This window comes from Anas acuta, chromosome 4 (assembly GCF_963932015.1).
Source record: "Anas acuta chromosome 4, bAnaAcu1.1, whole genome shotgun sequence".
NCBI classification, from domain to species: domain Eukaryota; kingdom Metazoa; phylum Chordata; class Aves; order Anseriformes; family Anatidae; genus Anas; species Anas acuta.
Genome location: NC_088982.1, coordinates 45,299,121 through 45,319,064, shown reverse-complemented (window position 1 = coordinate 45,319,064; position 19,944 = coordinate 45,299,121). Strand labels below are relative to the sequence as shown.

The 19,944-nt window shown below is 40.2% G+C and overlaps 2 protein-coding genes across 3 annotated transcripts in view; both read right to left on the bottom strand.

The window, feature by feature from the left end:
- Positions 1-2,119: 2,119 nt before the first annotated feature.
- Positions 2,120-6,479, bottom strand: LRAT (lecithin retinol acyltransferase). The gene is made up of 2 exons (XM_068681032.1): positions 5,369-6,479; positions 2,120-5,257 (listed from the first exon to the last, which is right to left on the bottom strand). The coding sequence occupies exons 1-2, from the start codon at positions 5,936-5,938 to the stop codon at positions 5,105-5,107; spliced, it is 723 nt and encodes a 240-aa protein (XP_068537133.1). The 5' UTR covers positions 5,939-6,479; the 3' UTR covers positions 2,120-5,104.
- A 2,710-nt stretch (positions 6,480-9,189) lies between these two features.
- Positions 9,190-19,944, bottom strand: part of LOC137856085 (uncharacterized) — a 56,950-nt gene continuing 46,195 nt past the window's right edge. For both annotated transcript variants that reach the window (XM_068681029.1, XM_068681030.1), the window contains exons 17-19: positions 18,543-18,626; positions 16,900-17,023; positions 9,190-12,530 (exon numbers count right to left, since the gene is read on the bottom strand). In XM_068681029.1, coding sequence (XP_068537130.1) covers positions 12,404-12,530; positions 16,900-17,023; positions 18,543-18,626 — 335 coding nt within the window. In that variant the 3' untranslated portion in view covers positions 9,190-12,403. The remainder of the gene's footprint in view (positions 12,531-16,899; positions 17,024-18,542; positions 18,627-19,944) is intronic.

The following is a 19,944-nucleotide window of genomic DNA, read 5'->3' as shown; positions in this document are numbered from 1 at the left end:
CTTGGGGGTGCCAAACACACAGAGCCCCAAGAGAACCTGCTCCAACCCTGAGGGAACAGGGAGCCATTTTGTCCTTCAAACTCGGAGCCACAGGTGCTGCCCTGATAACCTGGTAAAAGTACTTCAGTCATCAACTGACCTAATCATGAGAGAAAATTAGGAAAGGTGAAGGGTAGCCACCTCATAGTTTTATCAAAAGTTTGGTGATTCTCCTGGAGGCAGACTGAGAAGGCCCTAGGACCAGGCCTCCCATGTCCCCAGAAATGCTGTAGACATCACATTAGTGCACACCTAAGAAAACAGGATTGCCATTTCCACTCAAGTGCTGCTACACGAAGGAATTCAAGGTTTTCAGTAACAAATGGGCCAAGCCAGGTCTACTTTAAAATTCTGGCCAGGTGAATCTATGAAAGGAAGTCATAGAATAGGTTTGTCTATTCGTGTGGTGGTCGTCCATATTACTCGTCTGTTTGCGTGATCCCAGACGCAGCCACATTAAGTAGTGCTCTCTTGGAGCTCGCCTTGGGACAGCAGAGGCTGGGGAGTGCTTCCAAGAGCTGTGAGAGGCGCAGCCACGCTGTGCTGGTGAGGGTGTTGCTATATGGGCATGAGTCACAGCGAACCACCACTGTGTCAAAAGATGGACTCTAGCCCATTTTATTGAGCAGTTTAGATTACAGCCTGTGGCATTTATGGTGTAATTCTCAATTTAAACAGCTTAATTTGCCTTCCCTTAGTCTCAGCCCTAACACAACCTCATTTCAGCCCCCCTAAGCTTCAGCTGGGGACAAGAGAGCAAACACATTGTGCCCAGCATGCCAAACCAAGCAGTGTCTCAGTCTTCACAGGCACACAGCCCTCACTGACTGGTCCTACAGCATGCTTAATATGCCCTGACTTTGCAAGTAAAAAAAAAAACTACATTACCTACCCCCCCCACACTTTCACTACCTAAAGCTGGGTGCCCAGTCTGAATGTGATGCATTGTAGGGGACTGGGCAGCTGAGTTGCTCAAAATCACACGATCGCAGAGCAGTGATTCTTTTCCAGTTCACACATATGCTATAAAGAAGAGGTAGCAAGTAAAACATGGGCACAGGGTTTGATAAAGTACTCTAATAAATGGGGAAACAAACAAACAAAAAAATCAACAAAGCACCTCACAAAAAGAGTTCTAACCTGTGAGACAGAAGCTGTTGTAAGTGTAAAATCGCCAGTTCTGTCCCAGACAGAGCTGCTGTGCTGCTGTCAGTGTAACTGTGATTTAAGTATCCTAAAGATTGCCCCACTTCCTCCCCTTCACCCTCTGTGCACTCAGGACGGTACCCTAAGCGTACCCTTGACTTCAGAAGTGAAGCTGTGGCATGATATACAGGCAAGAACTGAGTTTTCTTAAAACATGCCAAAAAACAGCCCTCAAATACTTTGTGATATATTCACAAAGTAGAGGAGATAGTTTACTTTTATCAGTGCAGTATCCTGAAAGATTTCTGTAAGGCTTACCAGAAAGTGCAATGCACTCCAGCCATAGCATCTTCCCTTCAGAGCAGGAAGCCTGTTCTTGGCAATTAAGTGCTTAGCGAGATCAGTCCTGAGCAATTACAAAGCCCACATCACAACTGGCTTTGAGTGTCACCTGAGAGCTTTTCAATTTCAATGGTAAAAGGAGATGCTAGCTAATGACCGTCTAACACAGTTCTGGATCATTCAGTGGTGTGAGACACTTTATTTAATGTGAGAACATGCAGTAAATAATACATAGAGATCGCAGCTGTAATGTTTCTTGTAGATGCAGCTTGCTTTCTAAAACCTGTCTGGATGATGTCAAGTCACACAGGTTTAATTCCCCCCCCCCTCCCCCCCCCCCCCCCCGACTACAGCAAGTATTGCTGATTTTGTTTTCATTAAAAGCCTCAATGGTATTTCTGTGTAGCACTCTACTTCAGCACAGGAGGACCCAAAGGTGAAATCAAGCAGCAGATGACTGCTGTGCTCACCCACAAAATGAGTAATCATTTACGCTCCAAGCTAAAATAAACACAAACAGAAAGCTTAGTGTTCTAATGGCTTTCTCCATTTAGCATTTTTTTTCTTTTAAACACACGTTTTGTAAAAAACATTTCGAGCCTTATGAATGCCCATTTTATTTTTGTTTTCTTTGGAAAGCCTGAAGTGAAACATCTATCCTTTTCACTCGATGTCTTCACTACTTGCATTTCCCAGCGGCACTGGGGTGATGGTTACACTCCCCCATTACACATCCAGGCTTAACCACACAACTTTTCAAAACAGCCCCACCACTAGAAGACCTGCAGCTTCATACTTACACTTCCCATCACCACTGCTTACAGTCACCAATGAGCAACGCTGCTCCTAAACACACACAATTTTAAGCAGTGGAGCTACTCCACAGTTTTCCGCGGTTTTCTTTTATAAGTAGCTCCTTCATTTCAATGGCATGATAGTTTGAGCTCAAGCCTGAAATGCAATGCTCCACCTAGGGCAAGTGCTTATTTTTACTCAAGCAATTACAGAAAAAAGTTGACATTGACATTTACCAAAATATTTCAGAGCACATACACCACCCACTGAGCTGAACATGAGAATTCATGCCTGACTTTCACAAAATTTCCAGATCTCTTCTAGAATTACTGTTGGTAGGAAAAACTCCTTACCACACAGCAGAACTTCTCTGCCTTTACCCATGCTATTACTTGTCTCTGATGAATGGACACAGCAGGACAGCCTATGCTATTTCATAGTATTTCATAAGCTTCTTAAAACTTTATGCTTTGAAGGAAAATTCTCTTCTAATGCTTCTGGAAGTCTGCAAGGAGCTGGCTTCATTTCTTCTGTAGAGACCCCTATGAAAATCCCAGTTCAGTCCCCCAGATTAATCCGAATGCTTCCTGCTCAACACCATCAGCAAAGCTGTTCCTAGAGCAGGAACTTTTCTCTGCCTTCCAACAATCCCACTTACAATCTGGTTACTGGTCATGACCCCGCTGTTTATTGTATAAGTGAATCATAAGAATTATTGGAATTCTTATAAATCCCAGCTAAATAAAGGGGAAAATAAAAGCCCACCTGTAATCAGACACCGTGTAACTGCATGTTAATGGGCTGTTCACTGCCCTTCTGGGATAAGTAAGAGAAATGCTACAGCATTATACGCCATATCAAGAGACCATTAGACATTTTCAAATGAATAAATTCTATTTATATAATTACAGTAGTGACTACAGTTCATACCTTATGCACAGCAAGTAAAAAAACACATTGGAATTTAATGTAAATATTACTAATGCATACACTATGAAAAAGCAATTCATGTTGATTTAAAAAAAAAAAAAAAAAGAAAACACCTTAACTTTAAAAGGGTTACCAGCCACAGTTACGTGGAGCATTACAGTCTTTGAAAGCAGAACAGAAGCTGTTTACAAGGACCCAACAGTAATTGATATCCAGCTGCTTAGGAGCTAGGCTGCAGACTGATCGTGTCCTGAAAGCTAGGCTGAAATCCCCTCTCAGTTGATGACTGCAGCAATAATGCTGTTGTTTCCTATGAGACTGGAATTTCACCCCGGTCTTTACATTCTTTGTCGGTTATAGCAGAGGAGCCAGAAGAAGATTAGAGGGCGGCCAAAGAGACTCACAGTTCAAGAACCCAATCTTCAAACAGCTGTAGGTCTAGAGGAGGGAGTAGCGGGGGTAGAATATAGTTAATCAGAGTCTTACTGTAGAAATAGGAAAAAATGGAAACTTTGGTAGCAGAGCTGATCAGGATACTGAACATGGCTGAGAAAGAAGTGAATCTGAGCTTGAGTCCTTGGAAAAGACACCATAGTATTTGCCTTTAACTAGAAAAGAAGGTGAGCATAGTGCATGAACGTGTAAGTGCGTGTATAGCATGCCATTCCAGGAACTGAACAATTTCTCTGCATACATTAAGACATTGCAAAAGAAAAATGACAACAAAACAATGTTTTGTAGCACTGAAACAATTAGTTAGATGAACTTGATTTCAAATCCAGCTTTACACATTCTTGATAGAAAGGCATCAACACTGGGGATTTTTAGCACCGACTGCTGGCTTACAACTTATTTGCAAGGGACGAGTATAAAAATATGTCTTCTTTCACGAAGAGGCATCCTGTTTTAAGGCAATATCCAAAACAATACAGTGACCACAGGAACCACGCCAACAACGCCTGATGCTTTACAGCACCCACAAAGTTCCAGTTACTGTGGGAAAGTGGGAACTAGATGGGCATTCATATTTGTTTTCCTGCTCCTCCCAGCCACATGCCCTGAAAGACTGGAAATCTGCAATATTTATGTATCACTAGCTTTCAAAAAGCAAACTGGTTTTCTCCCATACCAGTGAGAACCCCTCTGTAGCCAGCCATACCAACCACCACCAGCAGCAAGGAGAATGCTGAGGTATTGCAGGCTTTCCTTGAAAGTTGTTCAATACGTAGCAAGTGTTTATGCAATCAATACAAATGAGAAATTTGTGAGCACTTCCCAGAAGGGAACTCAGAGGACCACAGCCGGATACACTACTGCAGCACAGAGCACCCAGGCAAGGGCTGCTTTTGGCTATCAGAGAGAGGCAGTTTACCTACGTGTATCTCCCCTAAAGGATATTCTTAAAAAAACAGTAACTTCTGAATATTAAGCATATCTGTCAAAGAAAGAGGCAAGTAGTTTGTTCTCCATATCCACCGCTTTATGGCACTGCACCATCCGTTTTATCAATAGCTGAGGCACTCAGGTATGCAGCTAAGAAATTAAAGCACGCGAAGGATATCAGCAGAATCAATTATGGCTAAAGGCAAGGAGCAGAACTGCATCGCACCCCTACTTTTTAGTGATTTTAAGGGTGCGCGAGAATGTACCGACTGAGATTTTCAGGAAATCTATTACTCGGCTTACACAGTAAGCTATGCCTCATGCGCTGTATGCCAGACACAGCGGTCCTGCAAAACAGCACACGAGGTTAAGAAACGTTACACAACGCCGGTGAGTAATTTGTGCTTTTATAAATACAGTAGTGTACATCCTATATACAGGCGCCGTCCGCAGGCCCTCGGGAACGCCGTCAGCCCGCCATCCACAGCAAGAAGGTGACGAGGATGGTGGGCAGCGTGGTGGAGGGCGCCAGGCCCAGGCAGACCACCGCCGCCAAGCCCACCAGCACCGAGGCGAGCACGCTCCTCTGGTCGCGGATGATCATCTTCACCGTCTCGCAGAACTGCAAAAAAAACAAGCGGACAAACGCAGGGCGGCGGGGTTAGCGGGGCAGGAGGCGACACCTGAGGGGCTTCTCCCCGCTACGCCCCCCGTGTCCCCGCTGCCCCCCTACCTTGTCGGTCTGCAGGCTGACCGGGGCGCCGTAGCGGCAGTAGGTGACGAAGTGCTCGCAGTTGTTCCAGAGCAGGCTGTACGCCGTGGCTCCCACCAGCTTCTCGGCCCGGCGGGCGGCCTCCTCGCTGCCCAGCAGGCGGTCCTTGAAGAGCCGGTCCATGTGGTTGACCAGGATGCTGCCGCCGTAGGCGAAGTCCTCCACCGTGTCCACGCGGATGCTGGCCGTCTTGGTGACGACGCCCAGGATGAGGCGCTTGTTGGTCACCACCCGCTGGATCTGCCGCCGGTCGTCGGTGAGGGCGGGCAGGATGTCGGGCATCAGGTGCGCCACGCGGTTCTCGCCCAGGTAGATGCCGAAGTGGACGAAGAGGGTGCGCGGCACCTCCAGCAGGTCGCCCCGCTGCAAGCACCCGGCGCCGGGCGGCGGCGGGGCTGGTGCCGGTGCTGGTGCCGGTGGCGGCTCCCCCCGGTCGGTGTCGGTGCCGGCGGCGGGCAGCGGCCGGAGGTGTGCGAGGAGCAGCAGCTTCTCCAGCAGCAGCGCGGCCGCCTGCGGCACCGCCTTCTTCATGGCCGGCCGGCCGCGGGACACCTCGGCGCCGCCGAAAGGGCCCCGGCCCCCGGCCCCGCTTTTCTAGGCTGCCGGGCGCGGCGGGGCGGGGCGGCCACCGGGGCCAGCCCACAGGGCCAGCGGCGAGCCGAGGGAGGCGAGCGGGGAGAGACCGCCCCGCCCGGCCCCGGGGGAGCCGCCTTGGTGGAGCCGAGGGGTAAATCCTGCCCTCGGAGCCGCGGAGGAGCCGCTCTCTGCAGCCACAGCCCCCCCTCAGCCCCGGCAACCCGCTGTGGCTGAAGGTGCGGCTTTCCCCATCCCGCCGCCTTCCAGCAGGTTGGCCGTGGCTGCTGCAGCGCCCCGTGGGCTATCAGTGAAGCAGGAGCAACACGGGCGTCTAACACCACCCCGCCTCACCGGAGACAAACCCATTTCACACAGCAAGGTGCTTTGTTTGCTCCCCACTTGCTTTCTGTGATCCACGTTCACTGTGGCTTCAGGCCAAGACGCTGCTTATAAGGCTCTCCAGCAGTACGACTCCTTCAATCACTCCACTCCTGCAATCACTCCAGCAAAATAAATAAATAAATAAACAAATAAACGTTTCGACATCCCTGGCACAAATAAAAGGCAGAGGGGACAGGCAGGACCCGCCAGGTGAGAGCCTCCTACCACCTGAGCCAAGGCCCAGGGAGGATCCTGGGGACAGGACCGATGAGGCTTATCATTGACCCAGAGCAATTTTTCCACCACTCCCCAGTGAAGAAAATGTGCCATGGGTGTGGGTTCCTCCGCTGCTCATCAACAGGAAACGAGCACTGGTATCACCCTCCCCCTTTCCTCCTGCTCCCAGCAGAAAAGGAGCTTCCTGGGAAACTCCAGGTTATTCTCTGCTTGGTTCAGCTACAGAGAGAGTTCCACAGTAACCTTGTTTAGCCACTGGTAACAAGTGCTGGGGCTCTGGCCTGTAATCAATGGGATCAGGCATTTGGGATTTTCTCTGGAGAGTCTCAGCCAAATTTTTATGCAACAGAGGCTTAGCTCTCTTTCATGCCCCCTACTGCATCTCACACCACTCACAAAGGAGGAAATACCTCATAGATGTGGTTCATGGTGGTGGTAGGAACCCTGTGGATTAGCCACCAGCCATGCAGCTACTTAAGATCTTTTGAAATCCAGACATTTAAACATATTGGGAAGGTCTGAGGCTTTTGTTCATGCCTACAAGTAAATAAAAACAGGCACAGAGTTTTTTCTTTGCATTTCAGTGCATTTTTAAGGTTTTGGAGAAAAGAGATTAAAAACATGACCTACACAACAGAAGGGAGAGGAATTCAGCTGAACTCCCTGACAGAAACAGCTATTTCCTAACTGGATCTTTTACTTGGAGGCATCCTTTGTTTGCTTTCTTAACATTAGTGAGCTTTAATCCCCAAAATCACCAGGGTCCATTTCAAGTAAATCCAGAGAGGAAGCCAGGATGAAACCGAAGAAGAGGAATCACAATGAGGAGGAGACTTGAAGTCTTACTCCATGGGAGGGTTTCAAAGAAATAAGGTGATCTGTGTGACATTTCTTCAGTGATAGTTTCCTCATACCCAAAGCACTAATGAGCTTTGTCTCTCCCTGCCCCCCAAATCACTTACCTACAGGTTCAGAACCCCACCTGCAATAAGCACTAAAGGCACTACACAGCCGGCAGATCTGTGAAAGAGCTTCACTCCTCCAGCTAAACACACACACAGTGGCAGGAAGCGAACGCCATCCCAATAATGCTTCATCACTACCCTGAAACTGTCTATGTAAAACACTTAGTACAAACTCATTTCTGAATTATGCTTAATATGATAAACTCATTGCTGAATTAAACCATTCAGAATATCGAAAGGAAAACCTACATGCCATTTTCTGTAGTCAAATTCCAAGGGTTGCAACACTTCTCTCAAACTGCCACCATGCAAAACAGAATTTAAATGTATACTTACCATTATTTTTTTCCTCTGCTCAAAGGTAAAAAAAAAATAAAAAAAAAAAAATGTAAGAATCGTTTCACTGGAGATGGCTAAATTGAAAACATACTTTTTTGCCTCAAACTGGGACTCCAATGGCTGACTTCTTACCCATCCTCTTGGACTGCTTTTGTGCTGTAACTTTTATACCTTCATTAGACAGATTAAATTGCCTGAAAGCTGGCAAAATCATTTGAAGTATTAAATATAACACAGGAAAAAAAGTACTTGTTTGGACTGCTAGCTGCTATAGAATAATTTCATGATAGACCCCATGATTTATTCTTGAGATTTAGGTAAGATACAGTAATGAAGCTTTCAGAGGTGAAAAAGAAAATGCAGCCTTTGTTTTGTATTGCATTTGAGCTGCAGCACAACAAATTCCCAGGTAAGAGGTGTGAGCCAGCTTCCATTACACTGAAAGCCATTAGAAGGATCCTTGTTTTTAGAATTTTAGTCGTTATTATTTCCATCCTGCCCTCACATGTAACACAACAGGGAAAAAGCAGGAAAGAAAGGCAACTGGAAGGGTGGGTGAGTACTTGCCTATAAGAGGAACAGCCCCGGTTTAACAAGCAAGTGAAATGCATTTGTTAACTGATTGAAGTTAAGCCAATGCTGGCTGCATGCATGCTCACCTTCCAGTACAATTTGTTTTAATCAAACTTTGTTTTCAATTGCTCAGTTTCTACTGTAGATTAACAAGCAAATGCAGCTTTAACAAGCTTTCAGGTCAGCTGGGATTGCTGGAACAAGTACAGGATCGTGAATTCAGAACATACTAAGGGGGATAAAAACTTTGGATAGGGATTTCTGGAGGATATGTTTTGCAAGAAAAGTATCTGAAAGGAAATGCCACTCGATTTAAGCTGGTGCACTGAAAGAAATAATGGACAGAAAACATGTTTGTGAAGGATGGTTTCACAGCATCCAAAAGGGCAATTCCACAGATAAAAAACCCCTTTGTAGTCCCATATCCAATCCACTTGAACACCGTACAGTTCTTTTAAACAAATTACAGACTCTATTGTAGAGCTGTAAATGACCAACCCTCTACAACATCGTATTGCTCTTTTCAGTTTTTGTATTTAACAAAGACCAGGGACACAAGAGATAAACTCTGAAGGAAGAAGGGAACCAACAAGGCAAAGCATGAAACTGCAAGTAAGTGAAAGAACCCCCAAACAGAACATTAAGAACCTCTGAACTAAGTAGCACTGTCTTCCAGGAGAAAAAACAACTTAAATGACTTGAACAAATTAATACTTATAAATGTATACTTTAATTCTAAAATAGTTGCATACACATTTACAGAGTCACTTAAGCAGCATATACAGTAAACTACATACATGTATATTTACTGTAGCCTTTTTATCCTTGTAGGTTTGCTATTGAGGTTTATCACTTTTTTTTTTTTTTAATTTCCTCTCAATACATTTGTATGTTTTGCTAAACTAACAGGCTTCCAAATTATTAACAAGTTTTCTGTACGAACAATGAATGTAAACATGATAAAAACAGCACACCCTTTTCCCTTTAAAATTATAAAGTTGGATACTTTTCTGCAATGAAGTACTGACTCATTTTTCGTGACAAATAGATTGAACCGTGATGATTACACAGGTAGAACTTTCAACTGGCTAACAGAGTAACATGTTTAGATGGATAATGCTTTCACTTATACCTTCAAGTCAAATGAACAAGACCACAGAAAAAGGTGGGAACAATTCCTTGTGCAGTCCTCATTAAAATCAAAAAGCAAGGAAATTAATAATAATAGCACAGACTGAGATTTACTAAAACTGAAGAGTTTTGGTGGTTTACAAAATACTTATCTTCATATTTTTTCCACGATATTATTAGTAACACCTCATTTTGTCAGCACTAAACAAGTAATACAGTCTCCCCAAAATAAAGGGAAAGATTAACTTCTGAATAAAATACATCTGAACATACAGAGTAATATTCATATGACTTTTGTGGAGGAAATACAGACAGCTATTAGGAGAGAAGTTGCATCCTGATATTGCCATAAGCAGCATGACAAGGATCTTAGAGTGTCTGCTTGCTTATTTAAGTGAAATGGTCTAGGAGTACCCTAGTTTGAGCATGGTAGTAATATTTTGCTGCTAGGGAGAAGGTTGGATGCAAAAAAGGAAATAGTGGTAACCGGCAGTCGGAACAGAAACAAGAGTGCACTTCATTCAGCACAGGACTCCTTCACAGCAGGAGACAAACCTTTCTGTAGATGGCTTGCAGACCATTCTGCGGGAAATGCAATGCAAATGACAGCCAAATAGACTTAATCCAGACAGGACTCTGGTACACAAAATAAAGACTTAGCAGGCCCGAAAGAAAACAAGGCACACCTGCACTGCCTGGTCCCACCTTCTCCCTGCTAGGACTACCTCATTGCAAGAGAGAGTGAGCAGATAGCGGAGCTCACACCAGCTCACACCATTCTCCTGTCTGCATTTTCCAATTGATTCCCTTACCAAGGATCACAATTTGTTACTGGTTAGTGCTTTTCAACTGATGGATTCATCACTGAGATGTTGGGAATAGTAAAGAAATCTGTCATTAATTGGACAAAGTGCTGGCAGTTCAGTGAATCACCAGCAAAGGTGATTATTAATTAACTGATTTACTATCAGTTAATATGTAATTGTTACCATTACATTTCTTTACTGCCCTATACTGCCCTTGTGCTTAGGGACATGGTTTAGTGGGTAACATCAGTGGTAGGGGGACAGTTGGACCAGGTGATCTTGGAGGTCTTTTCCAACCTTAGTGGTTCTGTCATTCTATAGGGAAAGCTGTTCTCCAGTGCTAACTTTTTAGCGACGCACATCAGGTTACCTAACTTCGCTCTATGTGCAGGTCAAATACAGTTGACAGGAGTTCAACTATATCAGTCCATTTAGTTTTTAAATAAAGATTTAGAGAAGGAAAAGAGATGAACGGAACAGGAGGCAATTTTCATCTTGGAACAAAGATTATCTTGTCTCATAATTAAATGTTGCAATTTGTTTAATTCTATTTTACAGGAAATAAATTAATTCTTCATCCAATGTATTATCTAGACAGGAAATGTTATCAGTCACAGACAAAGCTATTAGTCTGCTATTACTCAAAACAGTTGCTAATCTGTGCCATTTAAGCTAAGCCTCAGAGAGAACTGTCACTAATTTCTCCTCTGTGACTTTTATAAGTCTGACTTAAGAAGCCAGTTCTTGCTTATAGTATTTTTATACTGCTCAGTGTTAAAAAAAAATATATGTATCAAACACCTGTTATTCTATCAGTGATTTTAAATCAGGAACATTTTTAATCTGGAAATCCAGCAGCATCTGCCCGAGTGCTTTGCCCTGTAAGAAAAAAAAAAAGATAAGCAACACATCATCATTCTATCTAAATATATAACCTTCGTAAATCAAAACTGTTTCATATGGGATTTATTTTTTTTCCTATCAGTGTAAGAGTCCTTTCATCAGTGTAAGAACTCAGCATGTTTTGTATGTTTAATGTGTATTTACCTCTATATACCTTTATACAGATTTTGGGTGAGTTTTTCATCGAGACTTGGATTATATATTCACTCAAATTATACTTTTTTCTATATGCTATGTTTACCTTTTCATTTTATTACATTAATTCACAAATGAGGCAAATAAGTAAGAAATACTACACAGTTGAGTCTTCAAGCATTTAATCCTTAAGACTGAATAGTTCCTTCAATTTGTTACCTACTGCTAAAATCAATTTATTGATTATTATTCAGCTCTGCTGTCCAATTCATACCTAGCGTCATCTCACTTTGTGAACAAACCTATTGACTATCCTGAGATTATTTGTACACTTGAGCATTTCTCAGCCTGTAGTGGCAGAACTATGCTTTACTGTAGCTATAGGACTGCCATGTTAAGAGATCTCATCATCAGGTTTAGATGTCTCAAATATTTAATAATCAAAATGTACACTTGCAAAAAAATAATTTGCATAATAATCCGCATAATATGGTCAACACAAAAGATCTATGTATCTATTTCAGATACATATCTATATATCTGTATCTCTTTCAGATTTATATTAATAATAATTTAACTATATTAATTATGGTTTAAGCTAGAGGAGTCAGTGCACAGCTGATGGTTTCTGTGTGTACTAGGAAACACTATCAGAATTGTGCAGTAAATTTGTATTCTCCAAAACAGCCTTTTGAAAAGCTAATTTAGTTGGTCCATCTAAAACCACAGGTAAGGACAATCTATTAAGAGAATCTTCAGATCAGTTATCTTGTACGTACCTTTTTCACCAGATATTCTACATCAACTCTCTACTTCACTATGCTGTTTTCAAACCTTGAAACAATGATGTAGATAATGTACGCTAATAGGAAATGAATAGGAACTACAGAGTCAAAAACAAAAGCTTACAGTTCCAGCTCGTAAAGATGGAAGAGACTGTGCGATACTAGTCACAGAAGATAAAAATGCATTAAATCAATACATGCCTGTGGATCACTTCTCAGGGATGCTATGCCACCACCACCAAGGGAATTCTTCAGAACAAAATTTAATCCATGGACTCCTGGCAACTCGTACCTGTAAAATAAAGTTTACTTTTTTCTTTTCTTTTCTTTTCTGGAGATTTTGAAGGAAAAAAAAAAAAAACACACACACACACACACGCAAAAAAAAAAAAGACAACATGCAAAAATTTGGATGCTCATGGTAGCATCCTCACTGATGAAACAAGTCTAAAAGTTAACTGATGGTTAACCATGGCTTTCCCTGACTTCTCATTCCTCACCCTTACCCCAAATCAACTATATCTGACAGTTTTAAAAGAGGATCATAAAGCAATCAGTCTCTTATTATTCAACTTCAAAACTCAATGATTTCTAGTAAGGTAGTTTCCTGCTCCTTCCCTCTTTCTTCTCCATATAGAAAGCTCCATAGGCAAGAGGTTCAAATCCAGTCAGTGTGAGTTAACAAAAATGGACAGAAGGAAGTATTTTTAATATTTCCTACTTCTAATGCTGAAAAATACAATCACGTAGTTCCCAGAACTCAGTTTTGCTGACAATGACTGCCAGCTGATTTGGAAGTCATGCTCTCCATTACTGAGAAATAACTACGAGTCACTAACTCAAACTCGTACAACTAACAATAGAGAATTTTATAACAAACAACAAGTAAAGCTACACTTCAACACTCTGCTGGAGCCATGTGCTTTGTTAAGATAAAATTATTTTATTTTAGTGTAACTGACCCATTTTTCTGTTCCACCGCCACTGTAAGCATTTTTCCATCCTTGCTTTTGGCTAGTGCAGTTCCAATTCAGAAACTTTTGTAGAAGTTTGTCAAATGGCTTTGTGGTTTCCTAACAAAGCTATTTCAAATTCCATAAATAGGTCTATCATATTTCTATTTTCCCGTCCCTTCATAGTTTTTCAGTGTTTTGTCTACTTCCTTGTACTCTTCCAGTGCTTCTTGGTTTTTGCCTTCCTGCAATATTTTATTTATCTAAGGCCTTGATGGCTTTCCCTTTTTCTCCCTTAGTAAAAGATTTCATCAGATCATCAGCAAGACGAGTGACTGAAAAAAGACCTTATCTGACTCTTACCATGTCTCTGAATGTTTGACTGCTACAGTTTAAATCATATTTCCTCCAATGCTGCCCGAATTTCTTTAGTCATCTATCTGATAATCATCTGTTTGCAAAAGATTCTTCAAAATCTGTGCTCCAAAAGAGATGTAATTTCTTGAAGCACTGTTGTACAGCTGATTCTGTCATTCTGAGGTTTTTCTCCAATCCCTTTTTTTAGGGCTGTGAAAATTATGGCTGTTGCTGATACTCACTACTCAGCATGCCCTTGTGTCCTGGGGAGATGCCCTAAACCTTTCATGGAAGCAAATGTGGTCAACCTACGATTCTGTTGAACAGCCTGGCAAACACTTCATTCTCATTATGCTCTTGCAAGCACCAATCAGTATATCTGCACGCAACTCCCAGGAAATGATTTGTCATTGTTCTTTCTACTCTTTCATTCTTATTTATTATTAACATTATTAGCTGTTATTAGCAAGAAATTTGCTGCTCTCATTCTGTTGACCTTCCTTTAAATCTGGTTGCCAGGCAACATTATCATGCTTAAAAGGCATATTCACTGGGAAAGCAGGATTCCATTTTATTTTTAAAATTTATTTTTTTTATTAATCCAACAGTGCTCTACCAAACAAGCATATGAAAAATAAAGCAATTTCAACAATAAGTCATCTATGGAACACATTAAATTTAATAACATAATCAATCACACAGCAAGGATCAGATAACCTTGCAAATTTTTTGGTTAAAAAACCCTATGCAAATTACAAATGACAATATGCTATGAGAACTACAGGTATACCAAAACAATAGACTGAAAAGTTTTACCCTGAAAAACCTACAAAGAAACAACCATCATAATAGTCCTAAGCAGCAACAATACACCAGTCACGTTGCCATGCATTTACCCAACATCATTAAACAATTTAAGTTAAATTGAGTGAGATCTAAAAGAAAAGCTTTTGATTGAATTGCATGATTACATAATGTTTAAGAGCTGCTTTTTAAGAGCACAGAACACAAACTTTTCAAAGAATAAGGCTGTGACAGAAACCAATAAAATAATGAAAATTCACTGTTGTAGCTCAATTCCTACACTTATTCTCAACAGGGGGGGCTGCTTAACTACTTCCCCTAAAGTAATGTCCATACTTATTCAAAGAAGTTATGTTTCCCTGTGAATTTCCTGTGAAAATACACAGAAATTATAATGTTATAAATATTGTTTATTGCATTTATATTGATAAAAAGACATCATTCCTCCTGTACGAAAAAAGCAGAAGCTGAATACATAGACTAAAAAAGATGTCTGCAGATGAAATATACTGTAGAGAGCTACATGAGGTGTTTTTTCCCCGCATAATAAATACACATACAAAAATCAATTTAAAAGCATCTGTATCCACAGAAAAGTAGTTTTGTTTTTCAGCTCCTAGTAAAAAAATCCCATCGAAAGCAATTAGCTGTCATATTGTTTTTCTGAGCACTAGAATGTTCTCAAAAGACAGAGAAGATAACCATACTTCAGAGAGAGAAGACAAAAGCAGCAAGTTCTCCCATGATAGATGGACAATCCTTCTTAAATAACTAACCTGAGACCAGAAATGAAAAGTTTCTTTTCTGTTTCTTCAAAAATCCTCAAAAAGAAGTGTATCTGTGAGAAGTTTTAATAGAGATACAGCCCTATATAATGGAAATATGTAACTGCAGAATTGAGGATGAAAGCTGTGTATAATTCCAGTGCTGATAAGAGATGAGCAAGTTATCAGTATGGCAAATGCTATAAACTAGTCAAGTTTTATCTATTGAAGAACTTTCCCTTCTCCAATCATATTCACTCTCTAGTACTTCTTTAGAATGACCACCTCTCCATTTCTAAAGACTCGTATATGCAACACCACATATAACCTAGTCTCAGAAAGAGAGAGGGCAAAATGCCTAAAGAAAAAGTCTTTCACATGCATTAAAAAAAAAAAAAAAAATCTTTCACATGATCTTGTGGCTACCCTGCACCTTACTGTAGCATTGACGTTATTTTTAAAGGCAGTACCTGTCAGAAGACTTGTATGTGCATTCGCAGAATTCAAGACTGTTATCCTTTTCTAAATTTAAAGCCAATTTCTGTCTGCATTCAACTCTGTTCCTTAGCTTCACTTAGATTAGTCTAACTTTTCATGTTGAGCTTGCACGTCACTGCTATGCACCAGAAAAACTCTGATTAACTGCTGAAAGAATAGGATAGGCTTTTTTATGACAGTAAAAACTAAAAATAAATAACTCAAAAGCAACTACAGAGACTGAAGCACGTGAGCATAATCATAGTTCTAAACATTTCCACATAAGAATCTATTCCCCCCCTCAGCACCCCAGTAGTTTTTCAATTCACTCACAGAACTCCATTATCACATCATTAAAGGAAGCCAAAACCAGGAACAGATTAATTAATTAATTAATCAAAATCAATTGGCTTTACCCAGACACAGCAAATTTCAACTTTTATTTATGAACATAAACAGCATTAAGGAACCATAATGTATCAATTTCTATATGTATAATTAGGAGGCCTAACTTTTTTTCTCCTATCTCCACTCTGTTTCAGAGGAAATTCAATTCTTTCTTGATATTAGAATTCACTAGATCCATAGATTTGTTAGCACTTATGAAACAGTGGGCAAGTGCATCAAGTGCATTGATTTGCTTATCAAGAGAAAGAACAGCACAACTAACAAAATCAAAAATTAAAATAGCACCACACTCTGAACTTTGAGATGCACCCTTCTGACTCAAGCTCTGAACAAGCAAAAAGACACTTAATAGTTTCCCAGCACCTACAGAAATACATGATTTTGGCAGAATGTCCATTGTTGCAGAGTAATTGACTCTATACCAAAACAGGTTTTAGAAGACTGGAGAGTTTATTAGAACAAAGTTCTTGTTTGTTTTTAATGAGACACCAAAGTTAAAACCTGTTGACTTTTACTGGACATATACAGATAAACACTATTACCTCATTCTACAAGAACATAAGTATGTTTTACTTGTCAGTCCCCAGAAAAGATCTGAGCATCATCCCACGGTAGCATGAAAACAAAAATGTTACGTATGCTGTCTACTGGCAGAGGATTAGGATGCAAAATGTGAAATGAACTGATTTACTCCCTTTGTCCAACTTCAGGAGGGAACTGAATTCATTTTCTTTTCCCATGACTACCCCTCAGGTTGTTATTTAAAAACAATGCAAAGGAAGACACTTAGATGTTAAATATACACAGGTTTGCAAAACTTAAGTTAATATCCTTTAAAATAATTTCTGATACCATCATGTATTTATTTCACAACTGAACTGCACAGCTAGCTACTCACCTTGTTACTAGTTCTTCTTCAGGTTTTTCTCGCTCTAAAAGGTGTTGGAAGTAGTTCTCCAGGGCTTGAGCAGTTAAAGTTTTCTTTAGGTATGGATAGTAGAGGGGATGCCGTGCTATGACACCTGTTAGGTATGATTAGCATGAGTTAGAATATGAGCTACTGAAACCAAATTGAAATTATCCTTTCAAAACTGACTTGAAGTCATCCTCTCAATTGGAACTGTATATATGGATCCTCTTTAATGAGCTCCTGAATAAAGTAGCACGACAGCTTTCCCTCTGTCAGCAGAGAGATTGTGAGGAGCATGATATGGAAGAAGGCTCCAAGACTACATGATATTAACCATTATTTTTCTGGATGCAAGTGGTCCCAGCCACTGGAAAACACCTGAAGAAAAACCAACAAGATACCAATGAACAACCCACGTGCAGTTCTCTTCCCCTAAATGGCTTGTGTGATTTCGAAAAGTAATTGCGATTAACCGTAACAAGGCATAATCTGATCAGCTGTGAGCATGGCGACTGAAGCTTTGGTTCTTGCCCCACTACTGATTAAGTGCAAGAAATTATAATTAAGTTTTTATTGCTGTAAGTATGCTTTGATAAGCTTCAGATAACTGTATGTTGAAGCCAAGGTTCCACAGCACGATCATGAAAGCAGATTTGCGTCACAGATCTTTTTATCTGAGAACTTCCAAGTTAATTTCATCTCATAGGTCAAGTTTGCTGTTGTTCTTTAATAAAGGATTAGTTTCTTTATATCTGGGGAAGTCTGTTAGCAATGTATGCATCGTTTATGATTTGCAGATGATATACTACAATAATGGTCAACTACAAATTGAACAAAAAACCAAATCTTTTATTCTTCAACCAACAAAGGTTTCAAAAACAAGGACAAGAGAACTGTATTCCTCAAATATAAATGAACAAACCATCAGTTTTTAGCATGACAGCTGATAGCAAATCAAATCCCAAACGCACCTTTTAATTCATACTGAGCTTTGAACACCACACGCTCTCATCTTCCAACAAGTAAGAGAGCCAATTGTTGCATGCAGAAGTAAGGAATAGAAGGAATTATTAAATAATGCAAGAAGCACCACAATCAAATGTAAAGACTTCATACTGAAATACACCATTTGGATTAACAACTTAATTAAACATTCTCTTACATGCAAGAACAACTTTGCTATTTCCTAACACTATTGATGTTTTAGCCATATACATGTTATAAACTTCACATGTAGAGATATTACACATGTTCAGACAACCAAGAGATTGCATTACATAACAGATACAGGAAGCAGCAGCAACTAACATGTAAAGGAAACCTTAAAAAAAAAAAAAAAAAGGCATCTCCTAACTTTGGGATGCTTGATCTTTGCAACCCTAAACAAAGCTTTGGAGTATGATAAAGATATTATTTAATACCCCAGATTTCAAACAGTTACTGAACATAGACCTACAGATATTTCATCATTAAGATCCTTGTTTTATATGGATTACATTTTCTTTGAGTACCGAGGCAATAAAATAATCAAGTTCTCTAAGAGATTTCCCAAAAATTAAGAAGATCACTTGATGCCTAACTCTTATTTGGAAGTCTTACATCACTTTAGAAAGAAAGATAAAGCAAAATACCTATGTTTGCAGAGTTGCCTTTGTCTCCACTTCTAGTATAGGCAAGATCTTCTAAGCGGTAAGTATGGGGACCACTTGGCAGATCTATACAATATAAAAAAAAAAAAAAGGCATATTAATGATAGCTACAAATAATGGTACATTTTGAAGTAATTGCCTTTAAAGTGTTGGCATTCTGCATTGTTTGTAGTATTTTCTTGAGAAAAAAAAATTAAAAGCTTTCTTCCTACTGGAACACCTATAGGACAAGTTGTGAAGCTAGGGTGAAAATTACAAAAATTGATCATTTTTGACCTTTCATCTAAATCCCTTTTACCTTTATACAGCTGAATATTGTGCCATGCATCCCCCTTCCACCACTCTTGAATATGAAAATTCATCTCCATTTTAACAGTGTGGTATCCACGAAGGTGGCTTAGCAGCTACTTATTTATTGACTAGCTTACAACTGTTAACACACAAATCTCTCTGCTTCCAGTACAGATGGAAAACACATGAAGCTACTGATGTCTTGATAATTAGTTGTGTGTAGAAAAGTGTCCTAACTTAAAAGACCATTTCAAGACAATGTCTCTCTCACTTTCATACGTGCTGCTATGAAGGGGGATTATTCAGTTGCATAGATGAAAATTTATTTCTCAAATAGCTAATTTTGTAAATATCATAGTGTTATATAAGAAAAGGTATTTCATGGTCATAAATGCATACACTAGGAAAGCAGTCTTGAATTTTTATTTTTTTAAACTTGTCTGGAACATTAGATTTTCAAATCTTCATGAAGATTGAGTATCATTGTATTTTACTGAACACAAGGTGTTATTTTTATCCATTTATACATCAGAAAATAAAGCAATCCTACTCATGCACAAATCCAGAAATTCAACCCTGTTGAAACCTTAAACAAGGTTTGATGGTTTAGTTACACACTTACAGACCCCTTGCAATTCTTGATTAGTAACTAGTAGGCTGCCACCACCTAGCTTCTGTTCTCTAAAGAAGAGAGGTGAAGTGCTTACCTTGCTACCAAGTTTCAGTTATTCTCATATATTCTCAGTTATTCAGTTATTCTCAGTATATATTCAAATACTGAAACTTGAAGTGTAGGTTTTAATATTTTATATATTTTTTATATATTTATTTATATATATATATTATTTATATATATATATATATGTATGTATAAAAGCAGAGAGAATCCAGGCATTTCCAACTTGCTTTGCTTCTGATCCAACTTCCTTCTGGATATATCAGCTCTCCTGGCACCCCTGTGCCAATATCTGTAACACATTCTACACCCTTGCACATAGAATTCCCATTAGAGTGAACATTCATGCAACAGAAGTGGCATTCTTCCTGCTTTCTGTCACAGTTTCTGGTGAAACAACTGTTGGTAGCAGCCACA

What these genes read in the sequence shown, in the direction of transcription:
- LRAT (XM_068681032.1), bottom strand. Translation starts at nt 5,938, where the DNA reads ATGAAGAAGGCGGTGCCGCAGGCGGCCGCGCTGCTGCTGGAGAAGCTG. An exon ending in TCAGCCTGCAGACCGACAAG is followed by an intron (nt 5,258 to 5,368) that starts GTAGGGGGGCAG and finishes TTTTTTTTGCAG; the next exon opens with TTCTGCGAGACGGTGAAGAT.